Source organism: Schistocerca piceifrons, chromosome 11 (genome assembly GCF_021461385.2).
Source record: "Schistocerca piceifrons isolate TAMUIC-IGC-003096 chromosome 11, iqSchPice1.1, whole genome shotgun sequence".
Classification (NCBI taxonomy): Eukaryota; Metazoa; Arthropoda; class Insecta; order Orthoptera; family Acrididae; genus Schistocerca; species Schistocerca piceifrons.
Window position 1 is genome coordinate 172,481,652 of NC_060148.1, and position 16,429 is coordinate 172,498,080.

At 39.4% G+C, this 16,429-nt stretch overlaps 1 protein-coding gene across 4 annotated transcripts in view; it reads right to left on the bottom strand.

Moving 5' to 3' along the window:
• Positions 1 to 16,429, bottom strand: part of LOC124720002 (zinc finger protein 708-like) — a 98,624-nt gene that overhangs the window by 4,626 nt on the left and 77,569 nt on the right. For all 4 annotated transcript variants that reach the window (XM_047245237.1, XM_047245238.1, XM_047245240.1 and 1 more), the window contains exon 6: positions 6,416 to 6,453. In XM_047245237.1, coding sequence (XP_047101193.1) covers positions 6,416 to 6,453 — 38 coding nt within the window. The remainder of the gene's footprint in view (positions 1 to 6,415; positions 6,454 to 16,429) is intronic.

Sequence of the window (16,429 nt, forward strand, 5' to 3'; positions counted from 1 at the left end):
AAAATGGAGGCAGTCAACACTAAATTAAGGGAACTGAAGGTCTTGTCAAGGGAGGTGCTATGAATGTTGAGGTGTTGAATGCTCTAATACAGGAATGTGAACTGTGTGTCAACAAGAAATTAAAGATGTGTGTGTGTGAATTCCTATGGGACCAAACTGCTAGGGTCATCGGTCCCTAGACTTACAAACTACTTAAACTAACTTACGCTAAAGACAACACACACACCCATGCCCGAGGGAGGACTCGAACCTCCGGCGGGCAAGAAATTAAAGAAGTCGATGCAAAACTAACGTATGTGTGGAACAAGAATGTGATGGCTAAGGCACTTTACTCCCATCACCACCCATAGTCTCAAAGCACATTTAGATTGTAAATTGTCTCAAAAATGCCTTAGTATACAGCAGGATGTTGCCGAAAAAGTGTAATGCTAAAAATAGAGGTGTGGAAGGCAATGTGATAGAAGTTACTTTTGTGAAAGTTGGGTCAACTGCAACAAGACCAGCATCTCTCAGTAACATTTAAGCCAGGAACTGACAGGCTGGAAGAACTGTCATGCACTGTAGATATAAGCAGAAACAGGAGGAGGAGGAGGAGGAGGAGGAGGAGAAGTAGCAATGATGAGTTAAGACAACATATGGGGTCATCAGGACGAAACCATATTTGGTAGGTAAGCACTCAATATGCTTAACCAAGAAGGCCATAAGAATTGGGAACAAGGAATTTGAAAGATTGCCTAGGCTCTTACAGTTAATAATTCTGAAAATGTCAAATGTCAAAAATATACCCTGAAACTATAAAAACATGTAGTCCACTATTACGAATTACCAACACATGTAAAACCCCAAAAGGATGAATGGAAGTTTCATATAGTGACAAATACAGGATTTTAACTGTACCAGCAGTAGCAGCTCCACATAGTGCAGGTAAAATAACCGAAGTTTAGCCTGAAAGACTGAACAATCTACCTCTAGAGTATACAAATTATGGTAACTAAATGAAATCATAGCTCGATTACGACTGTTTACAACTTCAGCTGGTGAAGAGAATGCTGGTCACATGAGCAAAATATTATCAATCTTACCTGAGCTTTGAAAAATATGCATCGTCGAGTAATTGTGGAGGGAGTTGTTCATGAGCTTTAGAGACCTGTATGCAGAATATTTCTGATAATACAAGGAATGGATTATGCGTGGCAGGCTGGTCTCAGATACGCAAGACTACTTAAAATGAAATAATGGTTTCAAGTACATTCTCATGGTCACAGACACACGTTCCAATTTTGCTTGGGCCTCACCTTTGAAAGTAAAGATAGGGAAGGAGGTTTGAGAGGTTTCTAAACAATTGTTGCAGACAGGACTAACTCGACTCCCAACAACCTTGAAGCATGTGATGGAAGTAAATTTTACAATAGGCATATCAAGGTAGAATTGGAATGATGTTGGATAAATCACTACTCAACATTCTCCCATTTGGAAACTAGCACTGCCAAATGGTTAAACTGGACAATCGAAAACCGAATGTGGAAGCAATGTAATCTTCTACGTATGTGCAAATGGCTGAACATACAGCCACAGATCATTGACAAGTATAATCGCATTATTCACCACAGAATTAAGAACAAACCTTATGAACTATGGGAAAGCTTTAAACCCGTTATGTTCCTCATAGAGCAGATCGTAAGATGTCGAGGGAACAGGGCTTTGATGAAATGGTTTAGTTTCTCATCGAAGCTCAACAGCTGGGTGAACAGTCGCAAATTGCTATGCAATACGAAAATCAAAGCTCAAACCATGCAGTAGTGTGGCACGAGTGATAGGAAATGTGTCAACAAATTTGGAGGTGGTATTCTCAAGAGTCTGCCATGCGAACTTTGTATTTCTGGATACAATGTCTGTGGAGCTGGAACAAAATTGAAATAGCACCTAGATTATGGCGATAAGGGCTTTAACACATTGGAAAATGTGTGCAAGAGCACATCATCATCACCTACACTACAAATAAAGATCACCATACTGCACACCAAATACTCATTGATAAGGCTGCGCAGGTATGTCAAGGGACGGATATTCATATAGGACAACCTATTCCCGCATATGATGTTGATAAGGCAATGTTTGCTCGAACTTAAATTGGGTACTGGACTAACCTTCAAGCAATACTGAATACAACTCACTATATGCTAAAGATGAAGAAAAACCGATGCGATATTTACAGAATTGGTGACAGTAGCAAAAGGTGCCTTGAGGCAGAAACATGGAAGGAAATGATGGGTTAAAACGCCCAGGTTCCTACCAATACCAAAGACATCTGGTGAAGTAATTCAGGTTCTGATTCCTACATTTGCTGGGCTGTCAGCCACTGGTTTCATTAGCTAGGAGAGCTGAAATATTTCAAGCAGTACAGAATGCCCAAAAAAGGGAAAAGTAATTACAAGCAACTAAAAGGTGTAATATGGCCATGGAGGCCGTCACTATAGGTAAAGGCCTGTATTTACAATACGGAAAATTGCTTGGGTTGTACATTAAAAAAAACTTCCACAGCAATGGTACTGGAAAGAAGGATTAAAAACATAGATCTGCTTAAACTCATCAGAAAATTTTAAAACACAAGATTTTACAGTGTGTTTATGTAGGATACTTTGCATGAGACAATGTGGAAATCCACAAAAGGTGGAACTGTAAATTTAGATGTTGTTCGGGGTATGAAGCTCTTGGTGATTTAAGGCCACCTGAAGAATTGTGTTGTCACTTCACCAAAAGGAATCAGCTGTTGTACAATGTTTGGTGCTACCATGACTTCAGTTCATACCTCTGAGGATATTTCTGAATGATATTTTTTCTGAAAATTGCTGAAAAACAAGCAGTATGCAAACCTCTGCATCATTTGAAGCTTTGATGTACTGACTTTCACTCTAATCCTAATTGGTCTAAATTTAAAGCAAACTACTTTCCTCCAATACACGAGCAGGGGGCAGTGACGTACAGCGTTGACTGGCTGGAAACACACGAAAGCATACCTAATGTCACTGAATTTAGGAGACAGGTTGATGTAGAACTGAAACTGATTGTAAAATCCTTGATGAAAAGGGAGATGAGATACCTGGTGGGAGAGTCCACATGGTTAATGGGGACAGCAAAGGCAATGATACAACGGGCATTCAGGCATCATGTTTTCCTGCATAAGTGTGTGTGTGTGACAAATCCAAACCATATAAACCTTGAGACAACTTTGTCTTTCAAAATTTCCTCTAGTAAATGTGGCAGATGGCCGCTGAAGCCCCAGATGTATGGACTACAGAGGATACCAGCCCTCCAGCAGATGTATCACAATGATGGTTCAAAATGTGGAGAGCACATCTCCGCAAGCAAACCACACTGCTGCATGCCTCAGTCCACCAGGGAACAGAACATGCTACAGTAAACATGAAGTGCATGGTATGGAACATACTTCGGCGGTAGGGATAACGTTTGGAAGATACTTTAAGTGGTCATCACAGCTGTGTAAATGTAGTGAGGGAGGGGTAAAGCCTGCAGTTGGCCTTGGAAAGCTGCTAATTGGATTTGCACTCAGGTGAGTTAGTAGTCGGCGAATGGATAGCACACAGAAAGTGATCACTTGAGTATGTATCAGAGGGAATGGGTCATTCAACATGATGAGCGAGCTGGACAGTGCAGAATGAGAGGTCCAAATGGTAATAAATGTGCATGGAATCTGAAAGGAACGTGGGTGCTCCAGTGCTAAGAGATTCAGGAAGTCAGCTAAGAGGGAACCTCTTGGACAGGTTCTCCCAGAGCACCAAAGCAGATGGTGTGCATTAAAGTCGCCCAGCAGCAAAAAGGCGTGAGGGAGCTGATCAATGAGCTGGAGTACGTCCAACTTAGTAACAGCAAATGAAAGAGGGGTGTACAAGTTATGAAGAGGAAAGGTGAAATGAGGGAGGAAAATGTAGACGGCAACAGCTAGCAGTCGAGTGTTCAATGAGATGGATGACCAGCATGGCTCCCCATGAGGTGGAATGCTGTCCTTGGGGGAAGATCACAGAGGACCAGAAGGAAACATGAGAGATCAAAGGGGTTGTGAGGACAATTTTTTTTTCTTGGAAGCAGAAAACAAGTGGACACTGCAATTCCAAGAGCAACTGTGACTCCTCCTTGTTAGATCTAATGCCACGAATGTTCCACTGGAGAAGAGTCATAATGGGGAATGGGGATTGGGGAGGAGCAAACACAGGATGGTTAGTCACCTAGGTGGCTGCTGAGTGCCAGCCTTCAAAAATCCACTACTATAGGGGGCAGATGCTGCAGAATACTGCTCCATGAGGTCTACAAACATATTAGCTTCCCCCCTGGGTGAGCCTGTGAATTCCATGGCAGAAAACCAGTAAGCAGTGGGCACCAGCAAAATGGAGGTCAGCCGGGTGAGGGTATATGTGGCAACACCACCGAAGAAGATCTCTAAGTCAGGGAAGGAGAAAACCGTTCGTTTCTGTTTGATTTCTTAGAACTTTCTAGTTGGCAGATGAAGACTATGGTTTTAACTGTAGAAAGTCTTTGCAGGAGTACAGCTTTTATCCTTTCAGCCTGACAGTTGTGTAGCAGGTGATTTCGCTACCAGGGGCAAAGATCTGAAGGCCTGTTGCACAGCTGTAGGAGACGGCGGTGCTACTGTGACCTGGGTGATTTCACTACTGCAATACTGAACTTGAGGTTGCAAGTCTGGGTGGGCATATTCTCCGTTATGCATGGCATAGCAAAATTGGTACTGTAAATGCCAGATGGTAAAATGCATGGATTTTGACTAGCTAACAACTGCAAGTTAAAGTGTGGGGTTTGATGTCCTTCACTCAGATCTCATGGATGGTTCAATCATTAAGACCCATTGGACATTCATGGGATTACGGTTGATACAGCAGAGAGGAGGCAAACAGCTGCCCTCATGAACATCTTTGCTGAGAGTAACGCATTTGGCTATGTTTTGACAGGATACATGTTTTATTATAATGTTGAAACTTGTAAGAGCTCATCTGGTTTGGAGTGCATGGTTGGACCGTGATGACTTCATAGCCTGCCTTAATCTGTGAGGCAATCACTACTTGAGCAGACGGTAGAAAGAGTGCATGTGGGCATTAAGTTCGCATCCATCTTCTTCATTACTCAATGGGTCACAGTGATGCCATGATTAGAGAGGTAAGTGTGGATTTCTCCCTCAGTGAGGCCATCTAGCATCAGAATGTAAAGAACACCATGTGAAGATTTCAGTGAACGATGGTCCTCAACACAAATAGGATAACTCTGGAGGAGTAATGCTGTAAGCAATTGTTGGGCTTGGAAATCACAATACGTCTTCAGAAGCAAAGTTGTATTACATAAATGACAAAAGAATTTCACAGGGTCTGCAACTGCTACAGCAACTTTCAGAATGTATGCATTAACAATAGAAAAGGACTGACCACCTCTGGTACATGATACTGTGAGGACATTTAGTAGACACGAACTAAGATGGTGATTGAGTCATTGCTAAATAATAAGCCATGATTGCCAACATCTCCAATGGTATGCTCCTTCCAATTGGGGGTCCCCTCAAAGGAGGATTCACCCACCATAAATGACTTCACTCCTCAGGTCACACCTCCCAAACTCCTGACAGAGGGATCAATTGGCATTTGGGAAGGTAACAGCTTAGGCAGTCACCCCTGTCTGGGCCTGACCTGTATCAGAGGGTATGTGTGAACCCTACCTGTTGATGCAGAGCTGGGAATTAATCATTACCTTCTCACCTGTAATGTGTTTAATGAATGGGTCAGCCTTCAGGGAACACCGGGACAAAGGAGAAACAAAGAGAATCAGGATTCACCAGTTAAGTCTTCACAACCTTACTGAAACTGGCACCAGCTACTTACGGTTCTTCTTGATGGTGGCCCATAAACTGTCACCACTAAAAGCTTGTGTGTTTCCTGAGCACCACTGTGGTACAGCATTGAAAGAGCTGTTCAACACTATATGCATTAATCTGAAAGATTGGGAATCAGCTGTAATTTTTGGATATATAGCCACTCACCCTTTCTTCTTACTTGTTCTACTGCAGTATGACATTAGCTTGTGTCCATCAAGATGAATCGGTTGAATTTCAGTGATTTTCATGTGGTGATGTGCATTAAGCACACCACAGCTGCTGACATATCATCTGAACTTTTATTTTCCTGTACAGATATTAGATATTTGCTCTATTTATCTAGGAACAGTCACATAATGGTTGTTGCAGAGAACAACATTACTGACCATACTGCATTGTAATGAAGTTGCTTATCGGTAATATTGAATAATTACAGTAGTGCATTTTATTCCTTAAGTACTTTCACAAGTAATAAAAATTTATATTTCTCAAAATGTTCTGCAGTGAATTATGAAAACGTACCTTGTACTATCAGATGCATATCCTGTTGAGGTTTCCACCTGAAATATTTGAAGAAATGGCCTGTGACTTACAACTGATGAGACAGTAAATAAATATAATTCTATTAATGCCCACCAACATGTGAGTGGTCCAAAAAATGCTTTAAGTGAGGCTTGAAAATATCATTAAAGAGGACATGATAAATAGTTGCAGTTAATGAAACAGAATGTTAGTAAGAATTCACTCTCCATTTTCTCACTTTGTCTTCAGTACTGTAAATATCTACACAAGCCAGTAATTCGGTTGTAGCCATACTTCCTACTAGACACTTCACAAAGAAAATTGACCACAAACATCTTTAATCTGACATGCACCTACTACTTGTGTAAAATTTTCGTTCACTTTTCTTTTATTATGAAAAGTGACAGATGAATCTATCATCGCAAGTGACACAATTGGGCCTTTGTTCACTGGGCAGTCCAGACCAACTTGCAGAGATGAGGAGTGACTTCTAAACCCAACCATAAGTTCACTCCCAGAACTACATACACGCTTTGACCATTAAATATACAAACACTAATAAATATTGGCAGACTCAAAATACTTTCAGACATTGTAAATGGACAACAAGTTAAAATTGGCATTATAAAATAGCATGTTCACAGATGAAAAAATACCACATTCAGAGAACTATAGATTTTTCACAAAGAACACAGGGAAGAAAGTCATGAAACTACTCCAGAACTAGGCTCTGCATTCATAAATGGCAAATCTATTTTGCAGTCAGTACCAAATTTTTCATTACCTCCAGAAAGACTCTCTCCCTGCAATAATTCAACATTTAGATGAGAAGTACACAATAATTAATGGTCATGTACCAATAAATCAGGGTAACAAGAACAATGCAGAAAGCAAAACAGTCCTGAGAACAATGTTGAGAAGAATCTGATGAAGTGCTAGAGGAACACATAAAAATTTTATTAAATTTTTATCCTCAGACTGGCACAGGATGGAGATGAGAACATTTTCTGCCTCAACTGCTATTAACTGTATTTATTCACAACTGGAATTTTGACTTATGCCATTCTCCAGTGACATCTTACTACAAGCTACATCGAAGTTATTAAATGTCACACCTAGTGCTTGGGGAGTGGATATTAAGACGTGCAGTATGACATGACTGAAATAAATTAGTACATGAAGTACTACCATTGTCTGGACATACAGATTACGAAGAGTCCTATCTTGTAATGAATATGGAATTTGTGAACAAGGTTAACACTAGGAAAGTAGTACCTCAAAAGGATTCAGACGTCACACTGAACTACCACTTGAGAACTGTACAGCTGCCAAATTAATTTTGAATACATACATTCCATAACCGTCCACGGAGAAAATGTTTCCATTTATGTCTGCCTGACTGTGGATGTAAGAAAAAAGGAAAAATGGTAAGAAAAAGACATTTAGCTAAATTGTTGGCAGATAACACCCCACCCACATACACCAGTATAAAGATATGAGGTCAACAATAATATGATTTGAGAATATCAGATAGCTTATGTTCCAACAACAAAGCACAATTCCAAAAAGGTGATGATTTCCAGAGTTGGACAAAGATACCTGTTGAAATTGACTATTATCACCGAATCATAAAAGTAATTTTCCTGGCCTGTAATAACAGATAGCCATGTTCACAGAAGATTAAAAGAAATTCCACAAAAAGTTCGAGGAGAAAACAACACTAACAATTACAAAATAGGAGATTTATCAGAGATAGCTTAGGACAGGATGGTCCTCTGAAGGGCAAATCGATAAAGGACTGAAGGAGCAAAATACTATTGGAATACATCTGTAAACCTTAGAAGGCTTATGACTATGAAGCAAGACTGCTTTTATTCAAAATCCTTACAGAATCTGTAATACAGAAGACAACACAAATCATCTTAAAGAACTACAGCCTCATTTGAGACAAGAACAGACTTTAGCCAAGGCAAAGGACTAACGCCATTCTTCTTTCAGACCATACTAGAAAAGTGAACATTCAACTGATGGAGCAGTTGTCAGAATCCAATACCAGAAGTTGAATACTGGGTGTCAAAATTGTCTGTTCAACTTTTGTACATAATTAAGCAATACTCATGGAGTAGAGAAAGCACAAAACAAAGAGAGAGAAAAACAGTAGGAAAAGCGTGACTACTTGTCTACTCTGGTAAGAAGCAGTAGTGGGTAACAACAGGACTGCAATATCCCAATCAAATAGTAAGTATGGGAGTATCAGGGGAAGACAAATTTAAGGATCTATGAGAAGTCATGTAGCCAAATGGTGGGGAAAATGGAGCCACAAAAGGTAGACTATGAAAGATGGTCTTTGCATTTCTGTTAACAAAAGATGTTTACAGTAAAAATTCTTTCTCCAAAATTACAGAACCTCAGACTTGCAAGGCAGTCATTTGGCCAGGATACACATCTGCATCACAAACACTAATTTTGGAATCAACAAATGATAGTGAAAATTATGAAAAACGGAAAGATATTAGGAAACAGGACACCAGTACAATCATTTAAATTCAGGAACAACAAAGAAGTATAGATAAATATGTAGGAAAATAACTGGAGACAAAATTTGGCAAAGAAGGCTAATGAATTTTATCATACTAAAAAGAAAAACTGTGCAACAGTACTAAAAACTTAAGAAAAGAACTCAATGGCTTACAGAACTGCACCAAGACCTACCAGAAACCAGTATAAATAAGCAAGAAATTTAAAACGAAATACAGAAACAGAATTGAGTTGATAAATTCACCACAGCAAAATAGTTCCGAAAAGACAAGACAGAAACTGGATGTCAATTGAGTGGAAACAAGAAAGCGTACAGATGAAAGAGTAGCATAAAGAAATGTAAAGCCTTAGCTGGCCTGTAGCTGAGAAGGAAAAAAAAATATTGTTCCACATTTCTAGTACCATCTCAATAAAGCGCAGCAATTGTATATGTACTGCAAACACATTACAGCAAGGAGGTCAAAGAGTCTCTGCAAATATGCAGGGAACAGTATTTGGAGTGTTTTGTTATGCTACAGCAGTGCTCAGAAATGTTTTGCAGTTGTGTTATGCTGTCAGTACTGTTTGCATGCAGTCAAAAGAGAGCAACATGTATGTGTCACTCCATCAAGAGCTTCATGCTGCTGGGGTTACATATCTAGTGAAAGAGCAAGATCATACAACAATGTAAGTATGTATTTCTTTAGCTCAAAGTATGTAGCTTGCCTTGATGGTATGGTATTCATTAACTACTATGACTCATGTATTCATTCAGTGGTCGTTTACTTGTAGAGAACTAAAAGTATAGCAAAACGAAACACTTGCTTGATGTGAGACAAGCTGTTTTGCATGACTTCAAGATTGGGAGGTAGCAATTTAGCACTGCTAGAGACTATGGCATATCACAACTACTAAGAAGTGTGCAGTCAGCGGCCAGAATAGGAAATAACAGTAACCAGTAAGCCAAGGTCAGGTCATCCTTGAAGAGCAATGAGGAAGGGCAGAATGATTTGTAAGCAATCAGCTGCTGCTCCAAGTGAAAAATATCTCAACAAGTCAGGGATAATAGGAAGCAACATAATGGATTGAGCCAATGCACATCTACTGTAAAAAGTCACTAAGTAACAGATGATTTACATGATAAATGACATAAACCCACTCATAAATTCAAAAAATAAGGACAGGATAGAGTTTGCAAGGAAACCTCGAACTTGGAATGCCAAAGATAAGTCTAAGATATCATGGAAAAACAAAAATTAATTTAACATATTTATTTTCTGATGGTGTCCAGTGTACTGGATGATTCAGTAAGAATTGGCACCAAGAATAACTCTGGAAGTATGGTAGGAGTTGAAAAGTTTGTGGGAAAAAAGTTGCATGATAGAACAGGGGCCATAATATGGTGGTTTTTTTGTTGCTTCAGAGATATAAAGGTCAACTTTTTTTTTTTAATGGGATGCTATAGTTTGCTACACATTTTCTGATAGCTGCTATGGAGACAAATCCAATGATGAGTAACAGTAAGGGCTTTGAAGGTCAATGAAGGTGGCATTAACATCCATTTACAGAAGGTGTTCAAAGTGATGATCATTGGTATCAATGTAGTGCTGCGATTCTCTTATCATGGATTCAGTGGTATTCCGTATCACCTTGGCACATATTGAAGCACATGCGCTGAAAATTATCTCTCGCGAATCTTCAGGTGTAGTTGGAACGTCTTTATAAACAATGTCTTTTATGAATACCCACAAGAAATAATCCAAAGGCATCAAATCCGGCAAACCAGCCAGCCACGAAATCACCTCCATGTCCAATGATTTGGGAATTCTCTCTGCAACTCACTTCTAGCCATCAGCGAAAAATATGCCAGACACCCATTGTATTGATACCACATTCTGTTCCTTGTTCCTAAAAGTATTTCTTCCAATAACAGGCCTAATGTTTCTTGCAGGAAATTGGTGTACTTCCTACTATTAAGACTGCCTTTGATGAAATAGGAACCTTTAATTATGTCTTCCAGAATCCCACACTATATCATCACTGACCACAGTTTTTGGTGTGTAACTTGCAGCAATGAACATGGATTTTCAGTTGCCAAATAATCCATATTATGCAAATTAGTATTTCCATGGCTCACGAATGAAGCCTCGCCACTAAATAAATTAATAAATGTTTCCTCCCTCAATCTGAGCTTGAGCCATCAGCAGAATTTAATGCGATGCATACAATACGTACCAGTTAATTCTTGGTGAAGCCTGATATTGCATGGATGATATTTATGGTCATGCAGAACATGAACAACAGTACTCTGGCTCATCCCAAATTCCCTTGCAATTTGATGCAAACTAGCGCTAGAATCTCTAACCGCAGTACAACAGTACCAGCTCTCACTGAATTTTGTTGGTCTTCTCTGTAAATGAAAAGCATATCGACATTCTTCAAAGGACTACATCATTCACATTCACTTTATTTGATGTTCCTGTTAGTGTTGTATTGCAAAACTTGTCAAATGGCGTTTACACATCAATGACACATTAGATGGATATGGCCTATTTGACGGATATTTACTATTTGCACGAGTTATGAGAGAGAATTGTGTGCTTCGATAAGTGCCAATGTGATAAGGAATACCACTCAATGCATGATAAGATGGTTGCAGCATGGCATTGAATGGTCATCACTTCGAACATCATCTGTAAGTGGACGTTCGTGCCACCTTCTTGACCTCCTTTGACCTTCACAGACCTTACTGTAATGCACGATTTGATTCCTCTTGATGACCGCTATCAGAAAATGAGTACTAAACTATAGCATCCCATTAAAAAAAAGAAAAAGAAAAACTAAGTTGACCTTCATATATGATGCAAACCCATCTAGCAACAAAACACCAACATCATATTATGGCCCCCGTTGTCCCATGTAACATTTGTCCCACAAACTTTTCAGCTACTCTAATACTTTCGCAGTTATTCTAGGTGGCAATAGTTACTTGCCCTATATACATAACAAAAAAGCTGAAGGGGAAAACAAGGATGAGGTATAGGTCACTAAGCTTGGTAGTAGAAGTGTCATGGTGTGGGGATATTTCCTGTAGTCACATTTTAGAAAAGAATATGATTCCATGTAGGAAAAAGAATATGTCACATAATTGCATATTTCAGCAGGTCAATGATTCAAAACACACCTCTGATTATTTTCTAAAAAATTCCTTTCAGACCAAAAACGAACTTGTTGAGTGCTAAGCCATAGCCTGGATCTAAATCCAACTGATTGACACTGAACGTTTCTCATTTAACATTGAAACAGAAACAAATATACATTTAATATTTTGCTCCTGTGAACTATGTTCCTCCCAAGCCAAGAGAAATGCCAATAACCTGCTATCCATTGGGAATACTTTTCTGTGAGAATAAGCTGATGACTGTAAGGCAGTATTTAAATTCACATTCATACAACTTTTGCACTATTATCTTTTAGGAATTTTAGGACTTTTCCAAGGTCAGTGCCATGATAGCAAGTAGAATTTTGGTCACAGATTTAAATATACTCATAAACTTACTGACGACCAAAAGATGAATGTGGTCAAAATAAGTGAGGAACAGCAATAAACAAAGGATTCAACAAATCAAATATTCTAACTCTGCTGACTGTTCTCTCAAAAAATCACATTCATAGGCAACTGCTAATTTGTCACTTTCCAGCTATAAAATATTATTCACAAATATTACATAGAAAAAACACTAAAATTGAATTCAACGCTACTATATCAAATTATGCATCTCAACTTCAGGAGTTAAATATAGCTCTGACTAGTTTTTCATTAATAAATTTTCATAAACACTGATTACAATAACGCTAAATTGTACTACTGGTAAGCCATAACTGCCACAAGCATAAAAAATACATCAAACTGTACAGTGAATACATATTTTGCCTGGAACTCAACTGGATCCAGGGTATTTGACTAAAACTTCTCAATTTGACCAGAGCTAAATATACTCCACACTTCCATACACAAAAAGACAGTATATTTTACACTCTTTATCCTTAGTGAATGTGTCTTAAGTACTTTTTTGACAAATTAACTATTATGCAGTGTGATCAAGATATGTCCACTTCAACTGGTTGTAATTCAAACTTGGTATGTGCTACATAGTAACCTAAAGCACCATGTAAATGAGCAGGAAATTACGATCTCACCTGATATGACACATTTGTCTGTATAGAAATATTTCCTTGTATTTACTTACTGTAACAGTTGCATATGATGGCAGTTAATCATGTTTTCACTGATATTTAATGTAATATTTATCTCAGAACATTTCGTAAGGTTCTAAAGTGACCAGCATGTGGAGGTGCTTATCTCAAGCCAGGCTTCACAAAATCCACACTAGAGTACCAAGTAATCCAGAAGGTATATTGAGGAAGGAGGAGGAGGAGAATATACAAAGACAGCACATGAGACACTGGAACTGCTCCACAAAACTTACTTTCCTCAATATGCTCTGGCTGATAATGTAGATCAGAACATGATCCCTAAAAGACAGTGGTTCTCAGGCACTCAAAGACAGGATGGGGAACCGGCCAAGGAGTGTGTCAATTTCAGTAAAATCCAATGTGCAGTGGGAACATTTTAAGTGGTCAAGTTACCTGCCCCAGATGGAATCTTTCCAGCTCTCTTGAAACAAGCAGAAGAGAATCTTATGAGTCCTCAGCAGGTTATTCAGGGTTAGCCTAGTAGTGGGAGTCATTCCCAATACCTGGAGGGCAGTGAAGGTTGTCTTTATTCCAAATTCAGGGAGAACTGATCATACCAAGGCCAAGGATATGAGACAAATCGGTCCGGTTAATGTACATGTTGGGGAAAGGAGGCTAAATAGGGCTCCTCTACATACACACCAACACACATTTCAACCAGGTAAACCATGTGAGACCACTCTCCGTCAATTTGCTGGGAGGGTGGAGAAAGCACTTTGCTTTCAAGAAACAGCGCTCTGCATCTTCCAGGACATCGAGGGGGCTTTTAGTAATTCAACCTTCGATCCCATGGTAAGGGCAGCAGAGGTACATGATCTACTGACCACTATATCTGGGTGAACTAGGGCCACACTTAGTGGAAGGAGGGTAGAGGCCACAATGATGAATGAAATGATGGTAATGAACGCCACTAGAGGTTGTCCACCAGGAGGATTTTTGTCCACTATATTGTGGAATCTAGTGGTGAATGAACTCATTTAGGAACTAAATTCCAGTCAATGTTTTTACCAAGGATAATCAGATGACCTTGTCATTGTAATACTTGGCACAAGGAGTGCTTGACATTGTGCAAGATTGGTGCATTAAACAGGACCTAAGGGTTAATCCTAAGAAGACTGTTGTATCAGTCACAAAGAATCATATCCAATACTCAAGTCGGAATGTAAAGCTTTTCAATGAAACCCTACCTGTGAAGAGGACAGTGAAATATCTAAGGGTAAGTAACATGAATCCCTCACATTAAGATCATCTGCTCCAAGGCGAATTGTACACTAGTGAGTACCAACAGGGCTTATCGCAAAAACTGGGTCCTAAGACCCTGAGGTATGCACTGGATATACATCATGATGGTTTGACTTAGGATCTCCTACGGGGCCGTATTGTCATGGAAGAAGGTAGAACATCAGGTTGCAGCTAAGTATCTTGCTAAGGTGCAGAGACTGGCCTGGTTAGCCATAACACACACTAAAATAGTGAGTGAGGCAAATAGGGGAATGGCTGGGGAAATGCCGGCCGACTGTATAACAACTCCTTACTGCTTCAACAAGCCTTACAATATAGTAAATGGAAGTAGGGAGCAGTGGGAAAAACCAGTTCGACACCATATGGATAGAAATCAGACCAAGGTGCTGGGGTTGTGGTGTATGGGATTCAGCTAAGACTGGAGGGCATCATCTCTCTAGGAAAACTGGCCTTGGTATTCCAAGCTGAAATTGCTGAAATCAGGGTGTGTGTGGAGGAGAATATACATAGGAGCTACAAGGACTGTAGCCACTATATCTATTCAGCCAGGCAGCCTTGAAATCATTGGCAGCTCTTGCAAGTAGATCTACGATTATTGTAGTATGTCACAGAGCTCTGGTGGAGCTAGGGGAAGCAATAGGGTAAACCTAATGTGGGTCACTGGCCACTCAGGGACTGGTGGCAATGAACAAGCCGAAAGACTGGCCAGGATGGGGGCAAAGACTCCACTCATTGGACTCTAACCTGTCCTTACAATCACCATGACTATGATCAAACTAGAACTACAGAACTGGCTTACAAGACAGTACATAGAATACTGGACCAAGGTCTATAAGCAAAACATGGTAAGGTAATGTTGCCAAAGCCATGTTTTAAAAGAAGCTCTATAATCCTAGAGCTTGAATGGGAAAGAGATTAAACTTAAGATTGGGCTGATGACCAGCCATGAGAATTTCAAAAAACACCTACATACCATGGGCACAACGGAAGAAGACCCTAAATGTAGCATCTGTGACGGGAGTGAAGAAACTGCATCACACCTAATCATCGAATGCATGTCACTGCACAGCAAGAGAGAGAAATTTTGGGGCAACTAGAAGTGGAGAAATTGTGTCTAACAAAGAACTGGTAAAGGGACTCCTTGCACTATCTAAGGACACTGGTTGGCTTTACTAGATACACAGGGAGCAATACCACACAAACTATTTTAGTGCAGGCAGAGTCAGGTTACACCAAAGCTGATATAGTTTCCCTGTCAAAATCAAACCAAATCAATCATCCTTCGTGAATTTGTGTTTAGGTATTTTTTTGACAAATTAACTATTATGCAGTGAGATCAAGATGAGTCCAGTTCAATTGGTCGTAATTCAAACTTGGTATGTGCTACATAGTAACCTAAAGCACCAAGTACATGAGCATAAAATTATGATCTCATCTGATATGACATACTTGTCTGTACAGAAATATTTACTTGGATTTGCTTATTTTTAACAGTTGCATATGATGGCAGTGTATCATGTTTTCACTGATATATAACGCAAAATTAATCTTAGAATGTTTGGTAAGCCTCAAAGTGAACAGCATGGGAAGGTTCTTATTTCAAGTTGTTTAGTTTCAACAAAAACAATGTACTTTTAATCACTGTTATTTCAATTTACTTTTGTAAAATGCTTTGAAGCTGACTAGCATTGTATGGTTTCTTGAGGTTTTAAATAAGCAGTGCTGCTGTGCCTCATGGTTTCTTTGGTAATATATTTGTGTTTCTCACAGTTTGGGCTGGTGAACAGTTTCTGTTAAGTCTGCGTAGGTTTTGACAGCAGTTGAACTGAAGCCTCTGGGCAGTCAACCAGTTGTGTCACTTCAGTTCTCTAAAATTGTATGGACAATATGACTTTGAGCAAAACTTGAGGATTTTCACATTTTCTCATTGTTTTATCTTTTTGTGACTGAAGAACTTTCACTTTGTGCAACTGATAGTTCTGTTTTGTGCTGAACTTT